The sequence below is a fragment of the Giraffa tippelskirchi genome, chromosome 11 (genome assembly GCF_054371585.1).
Source record: "Giraffa tippelskirchi isolate mGirTip1 chromosome 11, T2T-mGirTip1v1.2.pri, whole genome shotgun sequence".
NCBI lineage: Eukaryota > Metazoa > Chordata > Mammalia > Artiodactyla > Giraffidae > Giraffa > Giraffa tippelskirchi.
The window spans coordinates 146,354,248-146,378,726 of NC_137285.1; the positions used below are offsets into that span (position 1 = coordinate 146,354,248).

Here is a 24,479-nt window from a genome sequence, read left to right on the forward strand (position 1 = left end):
GTTAGCAGAAATGGCACTGCCTGTGGGGAGAGGGGAAGCCCGGCAGGAGGGACTAAGGCAGCCTCTGATGAGACGGGAAAACCTGCCGCGTGTGAGTCATGGAAACTGATGGAAGAGCATCTCGGCAAGGAAGAGGGCACCAGGGGCTGTGCCTGTTGAGAAGGTGGGAATTTGCAGAAGCTGCCAGTGAGCTGAGTGAGGGCAGCTGGAAGCCAGACTGGAGATTGCTCTGAGAAGGGGGAGGCAAGAGAGACAGGGGAACTCACATTCTTGTTCCCTCCTCCTCCTGTCCTGCAAATTAGGTGTCGTGCCCCCATTTCAGACGATTCGGAGCGGGGTAGTACCCGCTGAGACCACACAGTCAGAGCCAGGATTGCAACGTGGCATGTCCTCTGGCTTCCCATCACTCGATCGCAGCGCCACACGAGCCTCGTGTCTCCTGCTTTGCCACTGACTAATTCACCCACTCACCCAGCCTGAATAACATCTTGGCAGAGCGTCATTCTGAAATTGTCCCAGGAGAGGGAAGACGGCGAGAGATGGTGACGATCTGCGGAAAGAAAGCCCACACCATCCAAAACCTGAAAAACAGCTTCTAATAATAGTTTTGAGTCAGCCAACCCCCTGACTTGGCCTGGTAGGTCTTATTCTTTTCCTTCTCCAGTTTTGGGCAGGTCATTCCAACTCAAGTGACCACTCAGCTGTGTCTATCAAGTGTTAGGTAACCTGGGACATGACTATTGTTTGAGATTGAACTGTGCAGGGCAATGGGGGTACTTTGGGTTGCTGGAGAGGCCTGTCGCCCACAACCACCTCAGGCCAAAAGCTGGGGTGTTTATCTCCCCCTTTGGTACATCCTCACACAGATGGGGACCTTTTCTCTCCACTGAGACTGTCCCTGGTGATGCAGAGCAGTGTCAGATCATGTCACCAAATTCAGAGGCACCTGGATTAAGAGCCTGTCCTCAGAAAACGCTGACAGCTGAAGTGGGAATGGGTGTCAAAAGAGCATCGTCCAACTTCCTGCCGTTTCAGATAAGGTAACAGAGGCCAAGAGAGAAGTCCCCCCCATGGAGGCATGAGGCCAGTGAAGAGCAGAACCAGGACGGGGCCCCAGGCCCTCTGAAGCCCACCTTAGTGCCTCTCCGGTGGAAATAAAATACAGTGACAGTTCTTGGGAAAACTGATCACTGGAATATGGTTTGAGAAGACATCCCTTCCCCCATATCAAAATAGTTCCTGTTTCATTACAACATTGTAAGTCCTTTATCCCCTACTTCTTTTCTCCATCCACTGATGAAGTCACTTTGAACTGTTTAGTGTACTTAGCACCAAATTCGAGTGCTGCTGCTTGCTGTAGAGCAAAGTTGCCATGAAAATGTTGCTGGAAGCCTTTTCACAGATCTAACCATGCAGTGTATATAGCTGCTAAGCCAAACATCAGAAAGGGCAGGAGACAAAGGATCTTTTATCCTGACTTGCAGCTTTAATACTGTGAGAAAAATCTTAACAATAGAATAAAATTTGATTCATGGACTAGACAAGTGCAGGTGTGGATCACAGCTTTACCCTGAACTAGCTGCATAAACTCAAGCAAGTTACTTTTCCATACCTCTGTTGCCTCATCCGTAAAATGGGATTAGCCGTAGTTCTTACCTCATCAGTACTACATACCTGGCACATGATGAGCACCTAATAAGTTGCAGCTGGTTATTAATAATATTGGAGGGACTTCCCTGGTAGTCCAGTGGTGAAAACTCTGCACTCCCAATGCAGGGGTCTGGATTCCATCCCTAGTCAGGGAACTAGATCTCACATGCTTCAACTAAGACTCAGCGCAACCAAATTAAAAAAAACATAGTATTGGACCAGCCCCCTTAACTTGGAGGACAAGATTGAGGTACCTGTTGCCTATAGGTAGTGCTCGTTTGGACAGGTCAGCGTCACTCAGTACTTTTGTACTCAGGTGCACGTCCTGTGGATATACAGTAGTTGCCCCACCCCCCCACACATTGGTTTTCCTTTCTATGGCTTCAGTTACCTACAGTCAACTCCCATCCAGAAGCATTAAATGGAAAATCCTGGACATAACCAATTTGCAAATTTTAAGCTGTGAACTCATTCTGAGGAGCACGGTGAAATCTCTTGCCCTCCCACTCAGGATGTGCGTCATCCCTTCATCCAGTGTAGACGACCCTCCCGTTAGTATAGGAAAACGCAATGTGGGTAGGGTTCAGTTCTATCCATGGTCTCGGGCATCCACTGAGGGTCTTAGAACGGGTCCCCCTCGGGTAAGTGCATGGTGCAGTTACGCTGTAGCCTGCCAAAATGCCAGGACGGGGTTGTGTCAGAAGAGTGATGGCCCAGGAGGCAGGTCCTGGTCCTCGCTTGACCACCACCTCTCTGTAAGACCTTGACCACTAGCTTCCCAACTCTGAGGCTCCCTTTCTTCAGTGACCTGGCAAACAACCAGATCCATGGATCCCAATCTCAGCTTCATCAAGAAGCCTTTTTTGGCTCACTTTTTTTTTTTTCTCCTTCTGTGGCTCTTAATGTTTTTTTTTAAAGTTTTAAGAGAAATTGATTTATATTTTTAAATCAAAATAGTAAACTGCTGATCAACCTAAGGAAAAAAATACAAGGCAACCACCTAAAAAGATATAATTTCAGCCAAAAGGGAGAAAATTCCTTTTTTATTTTTGGCCACACCATGTAGCTTATGGAATCTTAGTTCCCCAATGAGGGATCGAACCAGGGTCCTTGGCAATAAAAGCTTGAGCCCTATCCACTGAACTGCCAGGGAATTCCTGGGGAAAAAAATTGTAAAAATTATTTTTATAATTTTTTGAGTTTTTTTTTTAATATGCAAAAAGGCCACCATGTAGTACATACCCAGAGGCCTAGGTTTCAAAATGTCTGGATTTAGTAATATCTGATCTCCTTTCCGGCTCTGAAATTCTGTAATTCTATGTCCTGGAACACAATTTGGCTGTTTTCACTGATTATGGAGCTTCACTTTACAACATAATGTTGGCTTCAGCCATGATTTTCTTTGATACCAACGTGCAACCCCTCATTATGGCCTTGTTCTCAGAGGAAAATTCAACCTGCTTGAAAGGTGCAGGTATGTGTTTGTGGTGAAAGCAGGAATGACAAGCTTGACTGTAGGGACCTCCTGGCCCCAGAGAATTCCAGGGAAGAGGTCCCTGGAGGCTGGGCGGCTTGCGGTGGGCCCTGAGGCCTGAGCCTGTGCTCAGTCCACTGGGGCCCTTCACCCACGGAAGTGCTACCCTGTCTCAGAACTCTTGGATCTTCCCAGAGCCACATTCACAGAGGGGTGCTCTCCCCCAGTCCTCTCCACAAAATAAAGAGTGGGTACAGTCTGGTGTTCACTCAAGAGAGCAGGAACATTTAACTACCTCATCAGCTGTGAGGCTTTCTTGGTGGCTCAGGTGGTAAAGCACCCGTCTGCAGTGTTGGAGACCTGAGTTCGATCCCTGGGTTGGGAAGATCCCCTGGAGAAGGAAATGGCAGCCCACTCCAGTACTCTTGCCTGGAAAATCCCATGGATGGAAGAGACTGGTAGTTGACAGTCCATGGGACACGACTGAGCGACTCCACTTTCTTCTTTCAAGAGAGCAGGAAGGCTGTCCAACTAGGACCCACTTGATAGTCCTGGCCTCCATTTCTTAAGGAATCAAGTCCACTTTCATCATGAACATTTTCAAACACAAAACATGTAAAAGAATAATGTAACAATCCCTACCACCTAGATTTAATGATCATTAACATTTTGCCCTGCTTGTTTCATCTGTTTATTATAAATCCCTAAGTATAATCTATAACTTACAAGGATTTAAAAAAATAAAACCATATGTCAGCTAACACTGAGCAAACTAAAAATAATTCTTCCATGTCATTGCATATCTAACCTATGTTTAGATTTTATTTGTCCAAAATTAGTCTTTTTACAGTTGATGTGTTCAAAGGTCTGAACCGATCATGGTCATTCTGTTCCCTTTGTCCATTTGTTGTTAGGTCTTTGCTCATGTTTCTGTTCTGGACAGTCTCTGCCACCACCCCTTTCATTTCCATGTCATGAATTTGTTACAGAAACCAGGGTCATTTGTCCTGTCAAATGCCCTCCTTCCTCGTGGTTGATGTCTTACTTATTCCTATAAACTAGTAATTAAATCGAGAGGTTTGATCTAGTCCAGGTTCACTCTTTTAGGAAGAACCCTTTACTGGCATCATTGTGGATTCCTTGTTGCATCATATCCCATAATCCATGCTGTTTATTGAGTGCCAGGCCTTGTGATACTTTACAAACAGTATAATATGCTTTGGGGGAGTAATTTAGTTTTGACTTCACAACAGTAAACTGAATCCAACTAGGCCTGGAAGGAGACAAGAAGTATTTGGAATTCAAAGAATTACAGGGAGAGCGCAAACAGCAAGATTTGAGAGCTGGGAGGTGGTCTCTGCAGGGACAAGAGGAACCATGGAGATAAGATAAAACACAAAATCAAATTTATCATAGTGGGAATTCCCTGGTGATCCAGTGGTTAAGACTCTATGCTTCCAATGCTAGGGACTCAGGTTCAATCCCTGGTTGGGGAACTAAGATCTCACATGCCGGGTGCCACAGCCAAGAAAATACTAAAAAGAAAAAACCTCAGAATGGCCGAGAGTCTTCTTGCTGGTCTTGCCATCCCTAGCTCCAAGTGCTCATGGCCTCCACAGTATCCATGCCGTCTCTCTCCTGACCAAAAAACCCAGTCTGGCCATCTAACCCATCGTTCTTAGCTGTGCTGCCAACCAACCAAGCTATTTGGGTTGGGTCCAACATTTGCCAAGGACCAGATGTCTGGACATGTCCCAAATGAAGTTCTCGTCAGAAAAGTTCTCCCCCCTAAATGGACGTGGCCGTGGGTACTATCGTGGCTTGTCCATTCATCATCCTGATTCATAAACCCAGGGACAAGCCTGGGAAAGCAGGAATCCTTATAACCAAATCTCATGTTTTCTCCTTGGGAACATCGTCTGAAACAGCTTGAGGAAGACACGGCCAAGCCTTGCCCCGCACAGCCGTGTCTGTGCAGGAGCGAGCCGTGGGCTCAGCAAGGCTGCAACTCCAAAGAAGAGCCCGTAGAGAGGCTGGTGTGACCTTAAGCTTTTCAACAACAGCCTTGCGAAGTGAATGTCGTTATACTTCTGGTTTTACAGATGCTGAGACCCAGGACCAGCCTCCCAAGTCGGCACTCTCCTGCATGCTGCGGTACTTGGCTGGCGGGATGGTGGTTTCTGACAGGGAGGGAACAAGGCAGGGCAGTCAGCAGGCCCCTCGCTCGGCCGGAACTCTCAGTAGAAGGGGCCACTGTTGGGTGTTGTGTCCTTCTCCTGGCCAACACCCTCTCCTTCCTCCCAGGTTGACTCAGCACTGGCTCAAGCTGCTTCTCAGCAGAAGGAAGATCACCTGCCTTCGAGCAGGAAGGATGAGGACTTTCCTGGTAGTCCAGGGGTTAAGACTCTGAGCTCCCACTGCAGGGTACACAGGTTCAATCTCTGGTCTGGGAAGTTCCGCATGGCCACGGTGAGGGGGCGGGGCTCCCCTTCAAAAAAAATCGGGAAAGATGAAACTACATCCCTCTTCAGCCCTACCCCCTTACTTACTCATATGGAGTTTTTAAAGAAATTAATGAGGTGAGATCTTTTTACCACTCCACTACAAGAAAAAAGAAAAAAAAAACCCAATGGAATAGGCTCAATATCATTAGTCAGCAGGGAATACAAATTAAAACCACAGAGACACCAACACATCCCTCAGAATGGTCACTGTGAAGTGGATATATGAGCTGGTGTGATACAAGCTGCTGAAAGACTTCAAACATTGCTGGTGAGAGTGTAAACCAGTACAACCACTCGGGAGGACTATTTGTCAAAGTGTCTTAGTCAAAACAAATGCCTGCCTTGGGACCTACTCCTGGATCTTCTGTACCCAACCGAAACCAGTGCTTATCTACACCAAAAGACCTGTCCACAAATATTCACAGCAGTACCATTCATTATAGCCCATGTGGAGGCCTAATCCTGGCTCCTCTGTCCTTGAGATTCTCTAGGTAAGAATACTGGAGTGGGTTGCCATTGCCTTCTCCAGTGGATTTTCCCGACCCAAGGATCGAACCCGTGACTCTTACGTGCCCTGCATTGTCAGGTGGGTTCTTTACCACTAACGCCACCCAAGAAGCCCACCAACAGGTGAATGTTTAAATGAATTTACAATATTCATGCAATGAAATATTACACAGATTTAAAAGGAACAGATTTCTGATATACGCAACAGGGATGAGCCTCAGAAACATGCTGAGCGAGAGAAGCCAGACAGGTATATGCTGGCGGTTTCCATTTATATGATGTGCGAAAGTAGGAACGCTGATCTGTGGTAGTAATGATGGTGGTTAGAGTAGTGATTATCTCAGAAATGACTCGAAGGAGTCTATTGGGGGCTGGAAATGTCCCCTTCTTGAGCTGGTGGTAGTTACATGGGTGTGCACATAATAACAGTTTGAAACACTGTGAGTTGTTTCAACATTGTTGTATACAAGCTAAACCTCAGTTTTTAAAATACATAGAAAAATAGGAATGAATACATGTATAACGTAAATACATATATACAGTGGTGGAACCCGACCACCCGGGAGTTGAGCTGACTCCTAGGAGCCCTGGTCCCTAGTTCTCTGCCACCCCTCCCTCCCCTGCCCGGCCCTGGGCCTCTCCCTGCGATCTTCCCACACTGGACATGACCCCGGTCCAGACCCCAAACAGCCAGGCCCAGAGGATGGCAAGGCAAAACCCGCGCTCCCTGTGTTCCTGCTCTTTGGCCTTCTGTCCTAATTAGACCCAGGACTAATATTTATCTTTCATGCTGCAATCGGGAAATGGGGGAGGCCTGGGCAAGGGGCCATGTGGGAGCAGCAGCCATTCTGGGCCCGGCCCCGGGGCAGACAGGCCAGGGGAGAGGGAGGGTTCTGCCCTGGAGATCGGCGGGTGTGGGGATCTGAGCTGGTACTGTGGGCCCCAGGCCTGGGAGGCCTGGGAACGAAAACAGACCGGAGGCCAGAGAGGCCCTGGGCCCGGCTCCTCCTCCCGGCAACCTCTACACACAAACTGCTGTTCAGTCCCCTTCCCGGCTCCCAGGCCACGGGGAAGGGATGTGGGACCCTCTGTCCATGGCCAAGTGGCCGGCCCTGCCCCGGCAGCTCCCATCTGGCTCACCCTCCCCTCCATTTCCTTACGGGTGGACGGTGGGCTCCACACACCTCCCTGCAGGCTTCCCTGCACACAGCTACTGCTTATTAATCTCTACCTCTATGTTCAGAATCCCCTTCAGTCTCCACAGCAAGACACTCTCCCCACCGCCCGGATGAGGGGACAGGCTCGCACAGGTCAAAGCGACCATCGCTGTGCGTTAGGATCGAAAGGAGCCTGCAGGAGAACCCTGTGACCCCACTGACCCCAGACAGGGAGGGGCTGGATGATGGCAGCTACTCTGGACTCCGCTCTGTGGCTTCCTCCCAGGCCCCCCATCCCAGTTCCTGGAGGTCCCGTCCGTCTTCCCAGATGGCGGGGGTGGGCTATCTATCCGCTTGTCCCCACGGCCCTGACCTCGCTGACCTCCGCCTACCAGCTGATTTCTTCATGTTGGTTCAACATTAACCCAGAGGGGTCAGGACCAGCCCGCAGAGTGCTGGGAGCAGACGCAGCATGGTGCACGTCCGAGGTCCGCAGCTCCCTGGCTGCCTGGCCCTGGCTGTCCTGCTCAGCCTCGCGCACAGCCAGCATGGTGAGGGGGCTCTGGGAGCTGGGGTAGGCTGGCGGACTGGGACATGGGCCCCTGGGTGGGGGTCTCCATGGTGGGGCTGATGCCCAGATCCTCACCGTGTCCAGCTCAGGGAAGGAGTGGGCGCTCCGGGCCAGATGGACAGTGACTGCTGCTCTCATGCAATATGGAAGGTGGGCTGGGGGTGACCCGTGAAAGGAGGGGGCCAGTGGGCTGCCATTAGCAGCCTTTCCTAGAGGCCCCCTCCCGCATTTCGGAAGCCAGCAGGCCGGCCGTGCTTGCTTCCTGCCCCCACGGTGGCCGCTGTCCCACCCTCCTCCCCCTGCAGTGTTCCTAGCCCATCGGCAAGCATCCTCGCTGCTCCAGAGGGCCCGCCGTGCCAACAGGGGCTTCCTGGAGGAGTTGCGGAAGGGCGACCTGGAGCGGGAGTGCCTGGAGGAGCCGTGCAGCCACGAGGAGGCCTTCGAGGCCCTGGAGTCTCCCAGTGCCACGGTGAGGCCCCAGGGAGGCAGGGCCCGGTCCCTCCAAGGAGTCCCCAGCTGCAGGAGCACAGAGGAGGGGAACGAGGAACACGGCAGCTCTCTGGTGGTCATGTCGTGCGGGCCCCGTTTCACTGGGCCGCTGGGATGAGCAGCTCAGTCTCTCTGGGAGGGCCCAGCGCCTTGGCTCTGTCAAGGCCCCAGGGTCCAGCGAGGCTCCAGGGCTTCGAGGGAAGGGGGCTCCTCAGTCTTTAGACATCTGTCTATGTTGGGATGTCTGCAGCCGCTGGACCTGGCTGCACGGCCTCTCAGCTTTAGCTCTGCTGCTACTTCTGTGCCCTCCTTGGGCGCTGGGGCTCCAGTCAGGCCTGGGGCTCAGTGTCCCAGGAGCTCTGTGCAGCCTTCCCTTCCCCGGGGCTCTGTGTGGGCCCCTCCTTGCCAGTTTACCCCACCCACAGAAATCCCTTTGCGGGGTGGAGGGGTGGAGGCAGCGCCCCTCATGTCCCCAGGGTGTAACCAGAGTAAGGGAAAGGGGGAAGTATAGGGAGAAGACAAAGTTTACTATAAAAAGCAAAAGGGATGGTGCCACAACCTCATACTCAGCCTTGTTTTTCAGGATGTGTTCTGGGCCAAGTACACAGGTGAACACTCGGAAGACTTTGCTCTGGGAAGGGAGTCCTGGGGACCCCAGCTGGAGAGTGCTCCACCCCAGAGAATCTTCTGGTCCATCCAATCACCCGCCCCTCCACCCCTGCCGCGTTCCTTCTGTCTTCCATCTGTCTGCCCATCCCCCTGTTTCTGAATGTTGTCTCACCCTTTACTTGTTCCGTCCCTACATCAATCTCGGTGGTGTCTCTGGGTCTTTTCTAGCTTGTGAATCAGCGAGAAGTTCTCGAGAAAAGCTCAATGAATGTATGGAAGGTGAGGAACTGACATGGGGGTGGGGAGACCCCCGTGCAGGATTTGAGGGGAGAGCCTGCGACAAGCGCAGAGTAGGGGTAGGGTAGGAGCCGTGGCTCGGGGGTGGGGTGGGGTGGCCTCTGGCAGCTGATGTGGCCTTTCTGTTCCTGAGGTCAAGGGTGCGTCTTTGCCCCTGGCTGTGTGCCTGGCAATCATCAGTAGGATGATTCATGGTGGAGGAGGAAATGAATGAATGCGTCATGGATTAATGTTAAGGCCTCATTCTCACTCAGCCAAGCCCCTGCCCATGCCAATCAGTCTTCCCCACGTCCCCAAGGCAGAGCTTCCATAACCTCACATTCATTCTCCAACACCTTGAGTGCCTCCCCTCTGCCCCCGCATTGTCCCCAGAATAAAGCACAGGCTTCTTAGCCTGGTGAATTGGGTGGGTTCTGACCTTAACCTTCCCTTCTAGCCTTCTCTCCCATCGCACCAACCCTGAACCCAGAGCCCCCGCTTCCTGAAAGCAAGCATTTCTCTAAACAGGCCAAGATGTGTCAGATCCTGGCCCCTGTTAACATGATTATCTCCCCCTGGAGAGCCCTCACTGCTGAACCATCCCACCCTGCCCCATCCTTCAAGGACTACTGCAAATGCCGCCACCTTGCTGAGCCTTCCGGGCACATCATCCCTCACCCACCGCACTCCGAGTATACCTTTAGTATGACAGCAGGCCCCGCAACATAGCCTTCAGTCACTGGCCAGGCTTTCATGGGTTAAGTAATTTATTCAGCAGACCTCTCACTAAAACCTCTGCAACCTGTCAAGCTCTATGATCAAGTGCTGGGAATTTTAAGAGAATGAGGGCGCTCATAGTTTCATAGGAAAGCAAAAATACAAAACATCAAATTAATTGACGGAAAAGTTCTGTTCCAGGTGCCCAGAGAATTCCAGGAGAGGGAGCATTCCGTTAGCTGGCAGAATCAAGGACCACTCCCCAGGGGTAGTTTTACTTGTATCTGTGGGATGCACTGATGAATAAATAGGAAAGCATTCCAAGGCCAAGGCACGAGCATGTGCAAAGGCCCTTAGGCTTGAGGACTAAGATAACAGGACAGGCAGACCAGGGCCAGGTTCTAAGGAGCTTGTTCACTTTTTCATTCTGTTGTGAGGAGCCACTGGATACGAGCTCCGTGAGGGCAGGGACCTTCCGTGACTCTGACCACTTTATTCATTGCTGTGTCCTTAGTACTTGGCACAGAGCCTGTCACATGGTTGTCACACAGGGGGCGCTCAGGGAATATTTGGTGCCTGCTGTTGAATGGATTGTAGACCTGCTGGGTACAAAGGAAGTGCTGAGTAAAGCCAGGTTAAGGGTCATGGAGCAGAAGTAGCTTGGAGGAGATGGACCAACAGAGCTTTACGGGGAGAGAAGGGCGGGTGGACAAGTCCTCAGCGTAAGACACCTGGGCTGGGGTCTCCGCAGGAAACTGCGCTGAAGGTTTGGGGATGAACTACCGAGGGAACGTGAGCGTCACCCGGTCAGGCATCGAGTGCCAGCTGTGGAGGAGTCGCTACCCACATAAGCCAGAGTGAGTGATGGGCAGGCCTGTCTGCCGAGATGCTGGGGGTGGGGGGGAGGCTTCTTGCTGAGCCACTTTCTATTCCAGAATCAACTCTACCACCCACCCGGGGGCCGACCTGCAGGAGAATTTTTGCCGCAACCCGGATGGCAGCATTACTGGGCCCTGGTGCTACACCACGTCCCCTACTCTGCGGAGGGAAGAGTGCAGCATCCCCGTGTGCGGTGAGTGGCCCACGGCCATGGCCCGTGGGCCTGCGCGGGCCTGGCAGCGCAGGACGGGACTCGAGATGCCAGCGCCCCCTGAGCTGGGGTTAGGTACTGACACTTGCTGCTTAGTGAAGTCAGGAGGCCAGAACAAGTCTACTTCCAGCCTCCTCTTCTCCTCCTCAGCTTTTGCTTCCTTACGATCCAGGACGTGGCTCATTCTAAATATGCTTTCCTTCTTGCTCTGGGCCTTCTCTCCAGAAATCCTTTCCTAACCATCTCAGTCCATATGGCCTTTTTTGAGCACCAACAGCAAGCCTCGTACAGTCCAGCCCTGCAAGATTCTCATTATTAATGCCCATCATGTGACAGCTAGCTACAGTCACAATAGTGCCGCAAAGCCCACAAAATGACCAGCAAACCACAAAAGCTCAGGGGCAGACACCAGTAGGCGTTTATTTTTTATGTGTCTGGGGGTCGGCTGGGGTGGCTCTGCTCCTTGCAGCCTCACTCGCTCATGTGTCTGTGGGGTCCAGATGTAGGATGGGCTCGGCGGGTGGCCCCGCTTCCAACAATGGGTCCAGCTGAGCTTGGCTCCTTGTGTGGGTGGGTCCAGGTCTGCTCTTCCACGGTGAGGGAGGCCGAAAGGCTGCAGCTTCTTCCATGGGGATAGCAGAAAGCAGAAGCACTCGTCTTCTGTTCGGAACTGGCAGAGTCAGTTCTGCCCACATGCCTTTGGCCAGAGCAAGTCAAGTGATCAAGGCCAAGGTCGAGAGGTGGAGGTCACACTTTGTTTATAAAATAACAGGACGGAGGGTGTGGATTCAGGCAGGGATAACGAATTAGTGCCAGTAACTCAATCTACCAAACATGGGTTGCTCTCTTTTGTCATCCTCAGCGAGCGGATCCAGCTATCTTTCCTGCTGGGCCTTTGTGAACACACAGAAGCCCTTAGACTCCGGGCGGGCACTACCAACAGAGTACAGGTAGCGCAGGAGGTGAAACCTGGGTACTATCCCTGGCTAGTCACTCTCCAGACACTTGCAGCATATCTTCTGTTTAAATCTCAACAACCTGCAAAAAAAACCTCATCAGCGATCCCTTTCACAGGCAAGCGGACTGTGGCTCGGAGAGGTTCAGTGACTTGACATCATATAGGTCAGAGGTCACGGGGCAGAATTTCCCACCCTGTCTGGCTCCACCGTGGTCCCACGCTCTCTGCCCCGTCTCTCCTCACCCACCAGGCCAGGATCGAGTCACAGCGGAGGTGATCCCACGGTCGGGAGGCTCCACCACCAGCCAGTCGCCTCGACTGGAAACGTGCATCCCGGACCGCGGCCGGCAGTACCAGGGGCGTCTGGCAGTGACCACACACGGGTCCCGGTGCCTCGCCTGGAGCAGCGAGCAGGCCAAGGCCCTGAGCAAGGACCAGGACTTCAACCCGGCGGTGCCCCTGCTGGAGAACTTCTGCCGCAACCCAGACGGGGACGAGGAGGGCGCCTGGTGCTACGTGGCCGGCCAGCCTGGCGGCTTTGAGTACTGTGACCTGAATTACTGCGGTGAGAGGGCAGGGCCGGGGGGCCTGAGAGAGGACAGGGACTGGAGGTCATAGCAAGAGTGCCTTCCCTGGTCTCGGGCTTACCACGTGTGCAGAGGGCCTTCCTGACAGCCCCACCTGAACCAGGTAGGGGCGATCCTAGCCCCTTCTCACAGCTGAGGGCAATGAGGCCTGCGAGCTGCGGTTCGCTAATAACCCAGGTGCGCTTGCACGCTTAACCTCAACACCACATGGCCTCCACGCCGCCCCCGGGGCTCAAGGAGGTCTAGGCGGCGGGTGAGGCATGACCTGGCCCAGCTGCAGCTGGTGTCTGGGTCCCTGCAGGGGAACCAGTGGATGGGGAACTAGAAGACGGGCTGGGTGAGAAACCGGACACGGCCATCGAAGGACGCACGTCTGAGGACCACTTCCAGCCCTTATTCAACCAGAAGACCTTCGGCGCCGGGGAGGCCGGTAAGGCGCCGGGGTCACGGCGTGCGGGGGCGCGGGGGGGCGGCGGCCCTCGGCCTCTCACGGTCCCGCTTGCTCCTCAGACTGTGGCCTGCGGCCCCTGTTCGAGAAGAAAAAGCTGCAGGACCAAACGGAGACGGAGCTTTTCGAGTCCTACATCGAGGGGCGTATCGTGGCGGGTCAGGACGCGGAGGTTGGCCTCGCGCCCTGGTGCGTGCTCCACGCCTCCCCCGCGCCCTTTCCCCGCGCCCCAGAGCCTTCTCCGCGCTCACAGACTTAGGGTCAACTGGTGACATAGCCCGGCACCAGCATCGCATTGAATACTCACTGCCACCTATTTAGGTTTGTTACTTCTCCAGATCAGATGGTGAGGCTGAGACTCAGAGCGCTTAAGGGACTCGTCTACGTGCTGCTCTTAGTGAATGGGTTACACAGCAGGACTCAATTCCAGTTCTTCTGACCCCAGAGCTCTGCTAAGCTGTGCCAGCTCTGGCCTGGAAAAAGCTCGATGGGGGGAAGGAGAGGTGCAAAAAACAGGTGGCTGCCCCTTGGTGTCACATGGATGCCCTGTCCCCAAGGGTGACCAGGTCAAGCTGGGGTCTGGGCCCAGCAGTTAGCTCTGTCCAATTAGTTCTTAAACTTGGGACTTTCTGCTTGTTCTTTGTTGTTCAGTCACTCAGTCGTGTCCGACTCTTTGCAACCCCATGGACTGCAGCACGCCAGGCTTCCCTGTCCTTCACTATCTCCCAGAGTTTGCTCAAACTCATGTCCGTTGAGTCAGTGACACCATCCAATCATCTCATCCTCTGCCGTCCCCTTCTCCTCCCACCTTCAATCTTTTCCAGCATCAGGGTCTTTTCCAATGAGTCAGCTCTTCGCATCAGGTGGCCAAAGGACTGCAGCGTCGGCATCAGTCCTTCCAATGAATTTTCAGAATTGATTTCCTTTAGGTTGACTGGTTTGATTTCCTTGCTGTCCAGGGGACTCTCAAGAGTCTTCTCCAACACCACAGTTCAAAAGCATCAATTCTTCTGTGCTCTGCCTTCTTTATGGTCCAACTCTTACATCCGTACATGACCACTGGAAAAACCATAGCTTTGACTAGACAGCCCTTTCTGCTTGTAGGGCTGGTGAATGGGGCAGCAACCCCCCCAACCCTGCTACCTCCTAATGCTTCCCACTTCTTCCCTCAGGCAGGTGATGCTTTACCGGAAGAGTCCCCAGGACCCGGTGTGTGGAGCCAGCCTCATCAGTGACCGCTGGGTCCTCACGGCCGCCCACTGTCTTCTGTATCCGCCTTGGGACAAGAACTTCACTGAGAATGACCTTCTGGCGCGCATCGGCAAGCACTCCCGCACCAGGTACAGACCTGGGTGTCTGGCGGGGGTCTGAGTCCTCCAGAGGGACTGTGAGGGCTCCAGTGGCTCTGAGGCAATGGGGCTATGTCTGTACGTCTCTCATGGTAGAAAACCCAGCAGTCTCTGCTGTAAAGTCTATTTGGCCACATCCTGACTAAAGCTTGGAGCTGGGGACAGAGAAACTAAGTCTTCGCAGAGAGCAGAATCCTGGCCTGCCCTTGGCGCCCTGCCAAGCTTCAGGACGTGGCCCAGGTGTGACCCCTGAGTAGAGGCTGTTTGGATCAGGGCCTGCAGCCTGTGTCCTCCCGCTACCTGCCTGGGCTGCTTGATCCTGAAGCCTTGGGGCAGCTTCAGGCTGGGAAGAAGCTGCCGAGGGGTCTGCTAAGGCAGGAGCCGGCCCTCTGCCCTCACAGTAGCCCGCTGGTTACCCTGACTTCCAGACCCCGAGGGCAGACAGTTTGCTTCCTTGAGGACCTGCCGACCTCCCTGGGTGGCCTACAGCTTCTCTTTTTTTTCTGCTGGGGTCTGCACAGTTATGAGCGGAAGAGGGAAAAGATCTATGCGCTGGACAAGGTCTACATCCACCCCAAGTACAACTGGAAGGAGAATCTGGACCGGGACATCGCCCTGCTGAAGCTCAAGAGGCCCATCGAGTTCTCCGACTACATCCATCCTGTGTGCCTGCCCAACAAGAAGACGGCAAACAAGTGGGGCAGCCAGGAGGGCAGCTGGGGGCGGCGGAGGGGGCGGCTCGCGGTGGCGGGTCGTGGCTGAGGGGGCCTGTGCTGGGCTCTGACCCCGACTCTGACATCCTGACGCCTTGCCTTAGTTCCTTCCTGTTTCCAGGCCTCAGGTCTTCCTGCACGGGGGTCTTAGACTCAGGTCTCTAAGGGATGGTGGTGGGGCCAGGAGGCTCCTGGGCAGGTCTGTTCTCACTGGGTCCTTCTCCCTTCCCCAAAGGTTGCTCCAGGCTGGATTCAAAGGGCGGGTGACGGGCTGGGGCAACCTGAGGGACACGTGGACAACCAGCGTTGCCGAGGTGCAGCCCAGAGTCCTGCAGGTGGTAAACCTGCCTATCGTGGAGCCGCCGGTCTGCAAGGCCTCCACCCGGGTCCGCATCACCGACAACATGTTCTGTGCCGGCAAGTCCCCTGGGCGTGGCGGGGCCGGCGGGAACAGCAGGGCCGCAGGTTGGGAGGATGGAGACACGTTAATAGCGCAGGCCTGTGTTCAAGTCCTGGCTTCCCTTTATTTACTTACATATTATACATTTTATTTAAATATAGTTGATGTACAGTATTAGTGTCAGGTGTACAACATAGTGATTCAGTGTGTTTATAGCTTATACTCCATTTAAAGGTATTACAGAATAATGGCTGTATTTCCCTACACTGTTGAGTGTATCTTGGTTATTTAATTTGTATGTGGCAATTTCTCTCCCTTAACCCCCTAGCCCCGTCTTGCCACCCCACATTTCCCTTTCCCCGCTGGTAGCTCCTAGTTTGTTCCCTGTCAGTGAGTCTGTTTCTGTTTTGTCATAGTCATCTGTTTTATGTTTTGGATTCCACAGATAAGTGATAACACAGTATTTGTCTTTCTCAGTCTGATTTGTTTCACTAAGCACACTGCCTTCTTGGTCCATCCATGTTATTGCAAATGGCAGAATTTCATTCTTTTTTAAGGCTGAGGAATATTGTGTGTATATATATATATAGGCTACATCTTCTTCATCAGTTCATTTGTTGATGGATGCTTAGGTTTTTGCTTTGCATTATTGCCCTTCGCAGATATTGTGTTTTTTTGTTTGTTTTACAAATTGAAGGTTCATGTCCAGTCTGTGGGGCCATTTTACCAACATTTGCTCACTTCATGTTTCTGTGTCACATTTTAGTCATTCTTACGACGTGTCAGATTTTTTCGTCATTATTCTATTTGCTTTGGTGACCTGTGATCAGATGTCATTATTGTCACTGTTTTGGGGGCATCGTGACCTGCAGCCATATAAGACAGCAAACTGCGTGTCCCGACTGCTCCTCTCCTCGGGTATTAGGCCAGTTAGTAACGCTGCCACAGCCTCTAAGTGTTTAAGTGAAAGGAAGAGCTGCACCTGTCTCATCTTTAATCAAAAGCTAGAAATGATTAAGCTTAAGGAGCAAGGCATGTAAACCCAGGCCTCTTGTGTCAGCAGTTAGCCAAGCTGTAAGTGCAAAGGAAAACTTGTAAAGGGAAAGTAAAAGTGCTATTCTAGAGACTTCCCTCACGGTTCAGTGGTTAAGATTCCATGCTTCCACTGCAGGGGGCACAGGTTCAATCCCTGGTCGGGGGACTAAGATGCTGCAGGCCATGCAGTGTGACCCCTCCCCCCGAAAAGTGCTATTATAGTGAACACATAAATGATAAGAAAGCAAAACAGCCTGATTGCTGATATGAAGAAAGTTTTAGTGGTCTGGATAGAATTAGCCACAACATTCCCTTAAGCCAAAACTTAGAAACTAGCAGAGTTTGATTCATGAGGTTTAGGGAAAGAAGCTGTCTTCATAACATCCAAGTGCAACGTGAAGCAGTAAGTTATTCAGAGGATTCACCTAAGATAATTCATGAAAATGACTATACTAAACCACTGATTTCCAATGCAGACAAAACCGCCTTATATTGGAAGAAGATGCCCTCTAGGACTTTCATAGTTAGGAGAAGTCAATGCCTGGCTTCAAAGCTTTAAAGGGTAGACTGGCTCTCTTGTTAGGGGCTGATACAGCTGGTGACTTAAAGTTGAAGCCAATATTCCTTTACCCTTAAGAAAATCCTAGGGCCTTTAAAGAGTTAGTTGCTTAGTCATGTCCAACTCTTTGTGACCCCATGGACTGTAGCCAGCCAAGATCCTCTCTCCATGGAATTTTCCAGGCAGGAATACTGAAATAGGTAGCCATTTCCGTCTTCAGAGGATCTTCCTGTCTCGGGGATCAAACCTAGGTCTCCTGCATTGCAGGCAGATTCTTTACCACTTGAGCCACCAGCCCTTCAGAATTATGTTAAATCTACTCTTCCTGTGTTCCCTAATTGGAACGGCAAAGCCTGATGACAGCACATCTGTTTACAATATAGATTACTGAATATTTTAAGTCCATTGTTGAGACCTGATGCGCAGAAAAAAAAAGATTCCTTTCAAAATATTCCTTCTCATTGACAATGTACCTGGTTACCCAAGAGCTCTGATGAAGACATACCACAAGATTAATGTTTTTATGCCTGCTAACACAATATCCATTCTGCAGCCCATGGATCAAGAAGTGATTTTAACTTTCAAGTCTTATGATTTTAAGAAATACATTTCATAAGGCTATAGCTGCCATAGATGGTAATTCCTCTGATGGATCTGGGCAAAGTAAATTGCAAAGCTTATGGAAAGGACTCACCATTCTAGATGCCATTAAGAACATTTGTGATTCATGGAAAGAGGTCAAAATATTGACATGAACAGGAGTTTAGAAGTTGTTCCAACCCTCATGGATGACTTTGAGGGGTTCACAACATCAGTGTAGGAAGTATTAATAGGTTGGTGCAAACATAGTTGCATTTTCTTTTTTTTTGCGGTTTTGGATTATGAATTTTAAGTCATTATTGCTAGGCTAACACATCTTTATTAATTAAAATCAGAACCATTACTATCAACATGTTTTTGTCAGCGAGAAATAAGTTTGCTTATTCCTGTAGCATATCCAATCAATCCATCCTAAAGGAGATCAGTCCTGGGTGTTCACTGGAAGGACTGATGTTGAAGCTGAAACTCCAATACTTTGGCCACCTCATGCGAAGAGTTGACTCATTGGAAAAGACCCTAATGCTGGGTAGGATTAGGGGCAGGAGGAGAAGGGTTCGACAGAGGATGAGATGGTTGGATGGCATCACTGACTCAATGGACATGGGTTTGGGTGGACTCCGGGAGTTGGTGATGGACAGAGAGGCCTGGCGTGCTGCGGTTCATGGGGTTGCAAAGAGTCGGACATGACTGAGCAACTGAACTGAACTGAAAAATCCATGCTTCAGGATTCGGTGAACTCTTAGAAAGCACTTTCTGCTTCCTCCTGGTTGTGGAAGCATTAGTCCCTGCAAAAAGTTGTTGAGATGCTTGAAGACATGGTAGGCGGTTGGCGAGAGGTCAGGTGAATATGACGGATGAGGCAAAACTTGAGCCCAATTCGTTCAACTTTTGAAGCGTTGGTTATACAATGTGTGGTTGAGTGTTGTCATGTAGAAGAATTGGGCCCTTTCTGTTGAGGGATGCCAGCTGCAGATGTTGCAGTTTTGGTGCATCTCATCGATTTGCTGAGCATACTTCTCAGATGTAATGGTTTCTCTAGAGGATCAGACGGGCAGCAGGCCAGTAAACAGTGACCATGACCTTTTTTGGTGCAAGTTGGCTTTGGGAAGTGCTTTGGAGCCTCTTCTCGGTTCAGCGACTGAGCTGGTCATCGCTGGTTGTCAGATAAAATCCAATCATTGAGCACATCACAGTCCAATCGAGAAACGGTTAGCTGTTTTTGTGTGGAATTAGAGAAGACGATGTTTTTGATTTGCGGCCAGCTCATGAGACACACCCTTATTGAGCTTTTTCACCTTTCCAATTTGCTTCAAATGCCAAACAACTGTTGAATGGCTTATGTTGAGTTCTTCAGCATTTTCTCATGGAGTTGTAAGAGGACCAGCTTTGATGGTCTTCCCAATTGTTCTTTGTTAACTTCCAATGGCTGCCCACTAGCTCCTCATCTTCAAGACGCTCATCTCCTTTGCAAAACTTCTTGAACCACCACTGCACTGTACGTCCACTGATCCAAATGTGTTGTTGATATTGTGAGTTGTTTCAAACGGTTTCATATAATTAGGAAGGGGTGCGTTTTTGTTCTGTTCATTATCTTTGGTCTTACCCCTTTTTGAAATGACCTTAGTTTCTTCTGGTCTTTTAATTGTTGTGTAGATGGGGAAACAATGGAAACAGTGACAGACTTTATTTTCTTGGGCTCCAAAATCACTGCAGATGGTGACTGCAGCCATGAAATTAAAAGATGCTTGCTCCTTGGAAGAAAAGCTATGACCAACCTAGACAACATATTAAAAAGCAGAGACATTGCTTTGCTGACAAAGGTCTGTCTAGTCAAAGCTATGGTTTTTCCACTAGTCACGTATCGATGTGAGATTTGGACCATAAAGAAAGCTGAGCGCTGAAGAATTGATGCTTTTGAACTGTAGGAAGACTCTTGAGGGTCCCTTGGACTGCAAGGAGATCCAACCAGTCCATCCTAAAGGAGATCAGTCCTGAATATTCATTGGAAGGACTGATGCTGAAGCTGAAACTCTTAATACTTTGGCCACCTGATGCGAAGAGCTGACTCATTGGAAAAGACCCTGATGCTGGGAAAGATTGAGGGCAGGAGGAGAAGGGGACGACAGAAGATGAGATGGTTGGATGGTGTCACCGACTCAATGGACATGGGTTTGGGTGGACTCCAGGAGTTGGTGATGGACAGGGAAGCCTGGTGTGCTGCGGTCCATGGGGTCGCACAGTCGGACATGAGAACTGAAACTGACACTGAACTGTTGTGTAGTCAGCTGGAGGGAGTTACAGTCAGTAAGTGGACTTTCTTCTTTCTTTTCTCGTCTCATACTTTTCATTGTATTTTCTCTACTTGTTGCAAGTTAATAAGACCTTTTGCTGAAGCATCCATCTCCTGGTTGGATGAAGCTTGTACGCTAGCAGATTTTTCAAGAGGGTTATGAGTAAAGAATTTCCTGAGTTCTAACCTGTAACTAACTGGTTTTCTGTAGCCTTGATACCTCAAGTTCAGCAGCACTGGATATAAAATCCATGGTTTAAGTTTTCCTCCCTTGAATTTATTGTTACTTACTTTGTATATTGTTTTCAAAGTCTGATGCCAAGTGTTAATTCTTTTGCTCTTGGAAGGGAGTTGGTTTTTTTGCTTGGAGGCCTTGAAGGTTTTTTCTTCATCTTTCAAGTCTCAGTTTTTTAGGATAGGTCTCAGAGTTGAGTGTTTTAAATCAGCTTTGCCAGGTTCCCAGTGGGTCCTTTCAATATGCACATCTGATCTTTTATTTCTATGAAGTTTTCTTGGACTATATTGTACATATTAATTCTGTTCCATTGCTTTCTTTCATCCTTAGTCTGAGTTCCATTTCAACCACTTTCTGCTTTTAACTACTTACTGTTGTTTTGTCCATTTAATTTTTGAATTTCTGATTCATTCTTTTTCACATATCAAAATTTTTCTTGAGGATATCTTTTCTTTTTTTGGCCATATCGTGCAGCTTGCAGGACCTCAGTTCCCTGACCAGGGATTAAACCAGGGTCACGGCAGTGAAAGCCCAGAATCCTAACCACTAGGCCATCAGGGAATTCCCTGCTTGATAGTTAATTCAGTTACAATTTTCTTCTGTTTCATGTTTGTGTTTTGGGAATTTTTGTCAGCTGAGCTATTTTTGTTTATATTTATTGTTGTCCTATTGTATCTTTGTCTAGATCTACTTAGTTTTCATCTATTCATTTTGCAGATTTGGGGTTATTTACAAGGTTCCTAACTCATATGCATCTATTTCTTTGATCTAGTGGATATTTTTCCCTCCTCATCTCCACATAAATTTTGATATTAAATGTATAGTTAGATACATTAGTAAACGTACATTAATTAATGTATCTAACTAATGGGCTTCCCTGGTGCCACAAATGGTAAAGAATCTGCAAATCTGCCTGCAAAGTGGGAGATGTGGGTTCGATCCCTGGGTTGGGGAGATCCCCTGGAGAAGGGAATGGCAACCCACTGCAGTATTCTTGCCTGGAGAATTCCACGGACAGAGGAGCCTGGTGGGCATCAGTCCGTGCGTTTGCAAAGAGTTGGACACAGCGAGGCGACTAACACTTTCACCTTTAGATACATTAAAGTGGTTTGAAGTCTGGGTGTTCTCTGGGTTCTACTTATGTTGAAGGTGTAGTTCTTACGTAGCTTTTGTTGTTCTTTGAGTTCTTCTGTGTTGTTTGTGGAGGATACTTGGGGATGTTTGGATAAAGGCAACTGCCATTATTCTCAGCTACCTGTCAGTCTGATGTGTTTTGTAAATCATTTTGCCTGTTGGGTGGAGAATGGATTGTAGGCAGCAAAAGAACTAGAGAAACCAGCGGTTCAGGGGAGAGTGGTTATGTGATGGGTGGGTGCAGAAGTGGTGAGGAGTGGCTGGCCTGGGGCTGTATGTTGAAGACAGAGCTGACAAAATCTGCCTGAGTTGGATGTGTGGTGTGAGGCAACGGGCAGAGTCAGGGAGGGCTGGAAGCAGTCGGTGGGCACTCACCCGCAGGGTCTCTTGAGGGGAGAGTGGCTGGAGCGTGAGCTGGTCCCTCCCTGAGTACTGTGGTTCTCTCTCAAGGTTACAAGCCTGATGAAGGCAAGCGAGGGGATGCTTGTGAGGGTGACAGCGGGGGACCCTTTGTCATGAAGGTAAGCTTCTCCGAAGGCCAGGAGCTGGTGGGTAGGTCCTTCTGGGTGAACAGGGAGGGACCCGAGTTTTCAGGAACAATCGCTTGACCCTACCTTGGACTTGACTCTATTGGAAACCCCGTATTTCTTCCTCAGAGCCCCTTTAACAACCGCTGGTATCAAATGGGCATCGTCTCATGGGGTGACGGCTGTGACAGGGTTGGAAAATATGGCTTCTACACACACGTCTCCCACCTGACGAAGTGGATACAGAAGGTCACTGATCGATCCGGAAGTTAGGGAGCCACCCACATTCTAGGCTCCTCACTGCAAAATCACAGAGGCCAATCAGTGAAAGGATTATTTTTGTGGTTTGTTCCTAAAACTGTCTTTCTCAATAAAAGTGACTATCAGCAAGCCTCGGGACTCCCAGTGCTGTTCATGGGGCAGCTCAGGAAGAGCCGGTCCTGCCACTGGATCGCGGCGCTCGAAGAATCTGCCACCCCTAGAACAGGGCCAGGTGAGAGGGGAGATGGCAGCCTGAGCTTATGAGCATTTCAGATGTTCCAGGCTTGCGGCGCTCATGGATTATGTCATGCAATCCTCACACAAGGTAGTAAACTGAGACTTGGAGAAGTACCTCGTCCAAGGTCACATGGCTACGAAGGGTCTAAGTCTGACTTGAAATATAGGAGATACTGAAGCCTGTGCTGGACTGTGAAGAGCTTGTCCTGGGACAAGCCTCCAGAGAAGAGGCTGGAGGAGGGCAGGCTAGTGAGGGGTGAGTAGTTACATCCATCTAATGTCATTAAGGGACTTCCCAGGTGGTGCTGGAGGTAAAGAATCCACCTGCCAATCAATGCAGGAGAGACAAGAGGCAGGAGGTGGGGGTTCAATCCCTGGGTTGGGCAGATCCCCTGGAGTAGGAAATAACACCCCACTCCAGTATTCTTGCCTGGGAAATTCAACTGGCTACTCTATGGGGCTGCAAAGAGTCGGATGTGACTGAGCACAGATTATTAAAATATCAGATCTATGCCCCCCACAGGCTCAGTATTTTAAATGTCTTCACTCTCAAGGGTTGTGGGATAGCAGATTGGAGTAGGGGCCCTAGCACCAGACTGCCTGAACGTGTCAGTCACTGTCACGTCAGACTCTTTGCGACTCTATGGACTGTAGCCCACCAGGGTCCTCTGTCCATGGAATTCTCTAGGCAAGAATACTGGAGTGGGTAGCCATTCCCTTCTCCAGGGGATCTTCTCAACCTAGGGATCAAACCCAGGTGCCCTGCATTGCAGGCAGATTTTTTACCATCTGAGCCACCTGGGAAGCCCATATTTTGGTGTCAGCCTTAAAAAGGATAATCATGGGAATTCCCTGGTAGTCCTGTGGTTAGGACTCGGCGCTTCCAATGCTGGGGCCCAAGTTTGATCTCTGGTCAGGGAACTAGGATTCTGCAAGCCACTAAGCGCAGGCAAAAAGGTCACTTGACCTCCTGGAGCCTCGGTTCCCTTATGCGTAAGATGTATATAATGACGTCATTCACCTAATAAGGTTTTGAGGATTCAAGGAGGCTGCTGGCGTTGTGTACGGAGCAAAGCCGCTGGTACCTGGGCAGCTCTCCGTGTGTCCCTGCTGCTCTTACCCTCCCTGCTGCCCGGCGTGGTGAAAGTTCCCCGGCCACTTCCCTCTCTGGTCCCTGAAATAGCCCAGCGGTGGGGTTGTTGCTGCCTGGAATTTCCACTCCCACAGTGGTTATCAGACTTGAGTAATTTGTTTTCCTAAGAAATGGGAAGTGGATTCTTAAAGGGTTTGGATTCTGAAGAGCCATAGAACCTCGAAGGTGTCTGTTCACAGCACACGCTGTCATGTGCCGTGGTTGGAGGTCAGTGCCTGGGACGGCGCGTACGTAGCTCTGACACACCGTTGCCCTTCTGCGTAGCTCTAGTTTCTAGCTGGCCTCGGCGTATCCCTCTTCCTGTTGGGTGCATGTGTGACTCAGGGAAGCGGGCACTGCAGCCTGCGATATGTGTGCCAGGGAGCTGCCTCGGTGACCACCTCTAGGACGTGAAATTCTCAACCCTGGGCTCAGAGGTGCATGCAGCATGGGTGGTCACCTTCTGGGCCTAGGAGCTAAGATCTTTAGATTTCATGGTTTAAAGCTGGAGGGGACCTAAGGTAGGTATCTTCACCCACCTCTCCCCTTCCTCTCCTTTTTTCCCCTTCTCATTTTTTTAAATACATCAAGGAAGAATTAGGACTGAGTTCCTCATTCTTAGGTTCTCGTTGACCAGAAAGTAGGGTAAAAACTAGAAACTCAGTCAGTATGCAGGATCTTGGCAGCCCAGAGCTTTAACCCAGAGCAAGGGGAAGGCATTCAGTTAGTTGTAATAACCCAAATATGCTTTTTAAACAAGGGCGCACCTTCTCACAAGACTGATGGCCACTTTGGTTTTTCAAATTAGCTGTGCTAGTTCAGGATCCAAGCACAGCCATTTTCCTAACTACGTTCGTTCTCGTCTGTCTTCCTTTTAGTGAAAGGCTTACTTCTATATTCCCAATAGAAGGGACAGGCAAATTTAATTTTTTGTTTCAGGCCGCATGTGGACCATCTGAAAATCATGACT

The 24,479-nt window shown here is 50.3% G+C and overlaps 1 protein-coding gene and 1 long non-coding RNA gene across 5 annotated transcripts; one reads left to right on the forward strand and one right to left on the reverse strand.

Moving 5' to 3' along the window:
- Positions 1-1,137: 1,137 nt before the first annotated feature.
- F2 (coagulation factor II, thrombin) lies at positions 1,138-22,269 on the forward strand. Of its 4 annotated transcripts, XM_081538534.1 has the most exons (16): positions 3,517-5,278; positions 5,429-6,119; positions 7,379-7,843; positions 8,169-8,332; positions 8,936-8,960; positions 9,190-9,240; positions 10,706-10,811; positions 10,890-11,026; positions 12,253-12,567; positions 12,891-13,019; positions 13,100-13,226; positions 14,210-14,377; positions 14,908-15,081; positions 15,335-15,516; positions 21,803-21,873; positions 22,009-22,269. In XM_081538534.1, exons 3-16 carry the CDS (start codon positions 7,765-7,767, stop codon positions 22,150-22,152), a joined length of 1,872 nt encoding a protein of 623 aa, XP_081394660.1. In that variant the 5' UTR covers positions 3,517-5,278; positions 5,429-6,119; positions 7,379-7,764; the 3' UTR covers positions 22,153-22,269. The 4 variants fall into 4 exon arrangements, with proteins under 4 accessions (XP_081394663.1, XP_081394660.1, XP_081394662.1 ...); XM_081538537.1 differs by lacking the exons at positions 3,517-5,278; positions 5,429-6,119 and adding an exon at positions 1,138-1,257 and having other exon boundaries at positions 7,722-7,843; XM_081538536.1 differs by lacking the exon at positions 3,517-5,278 and having other exon boundaries at positions 5,849-6,214; positions 7,722-7,843.
- On the reverse strand, positions 11,443-13,228 carry LOC145525493 (uncharacterized). The gene is made up of 2 exons (XR_014068245.1): positions 12,250-13,228; positions 11,443-12,082 (listed from the first exon to the last, which is right to left on the reverse strand). It is a non-coding gene; the product is annotated as an uncharacterized LOC145525493 (long non-coding RNA).
- Positions 22,270-24,479: the final 2,210 nt, after the last annotated feature.

What these genes read in the sequence shown, in the direction of transcription:
- F2 (XM_081538537.1), top strand. Translation starts at nt 7,765, where the DNA reads ATGGTGCACGTCCGAGGTCCGCAGCTCCCTGGCTGCCTGGCCCTGGCT. An exon ending in GTTCTGGGCCAAGTACACAG is followed by an intron (nt 8,961 to 9,189) that starts GTGAACACTCGG and finishes GGTCTTTTCTAG; the next exon opens with CTTGTGAATCAGCGAGAAGT. An exon ending in CGACAACATGTTCTGTGCCG is followed by an intron (nt 15,517 to 21,802) that starts GCAAGTCCCCTG and finishes TTCTCTCTCAAG; the next exon opens with GTTACAAGCCTGATGAAGGC.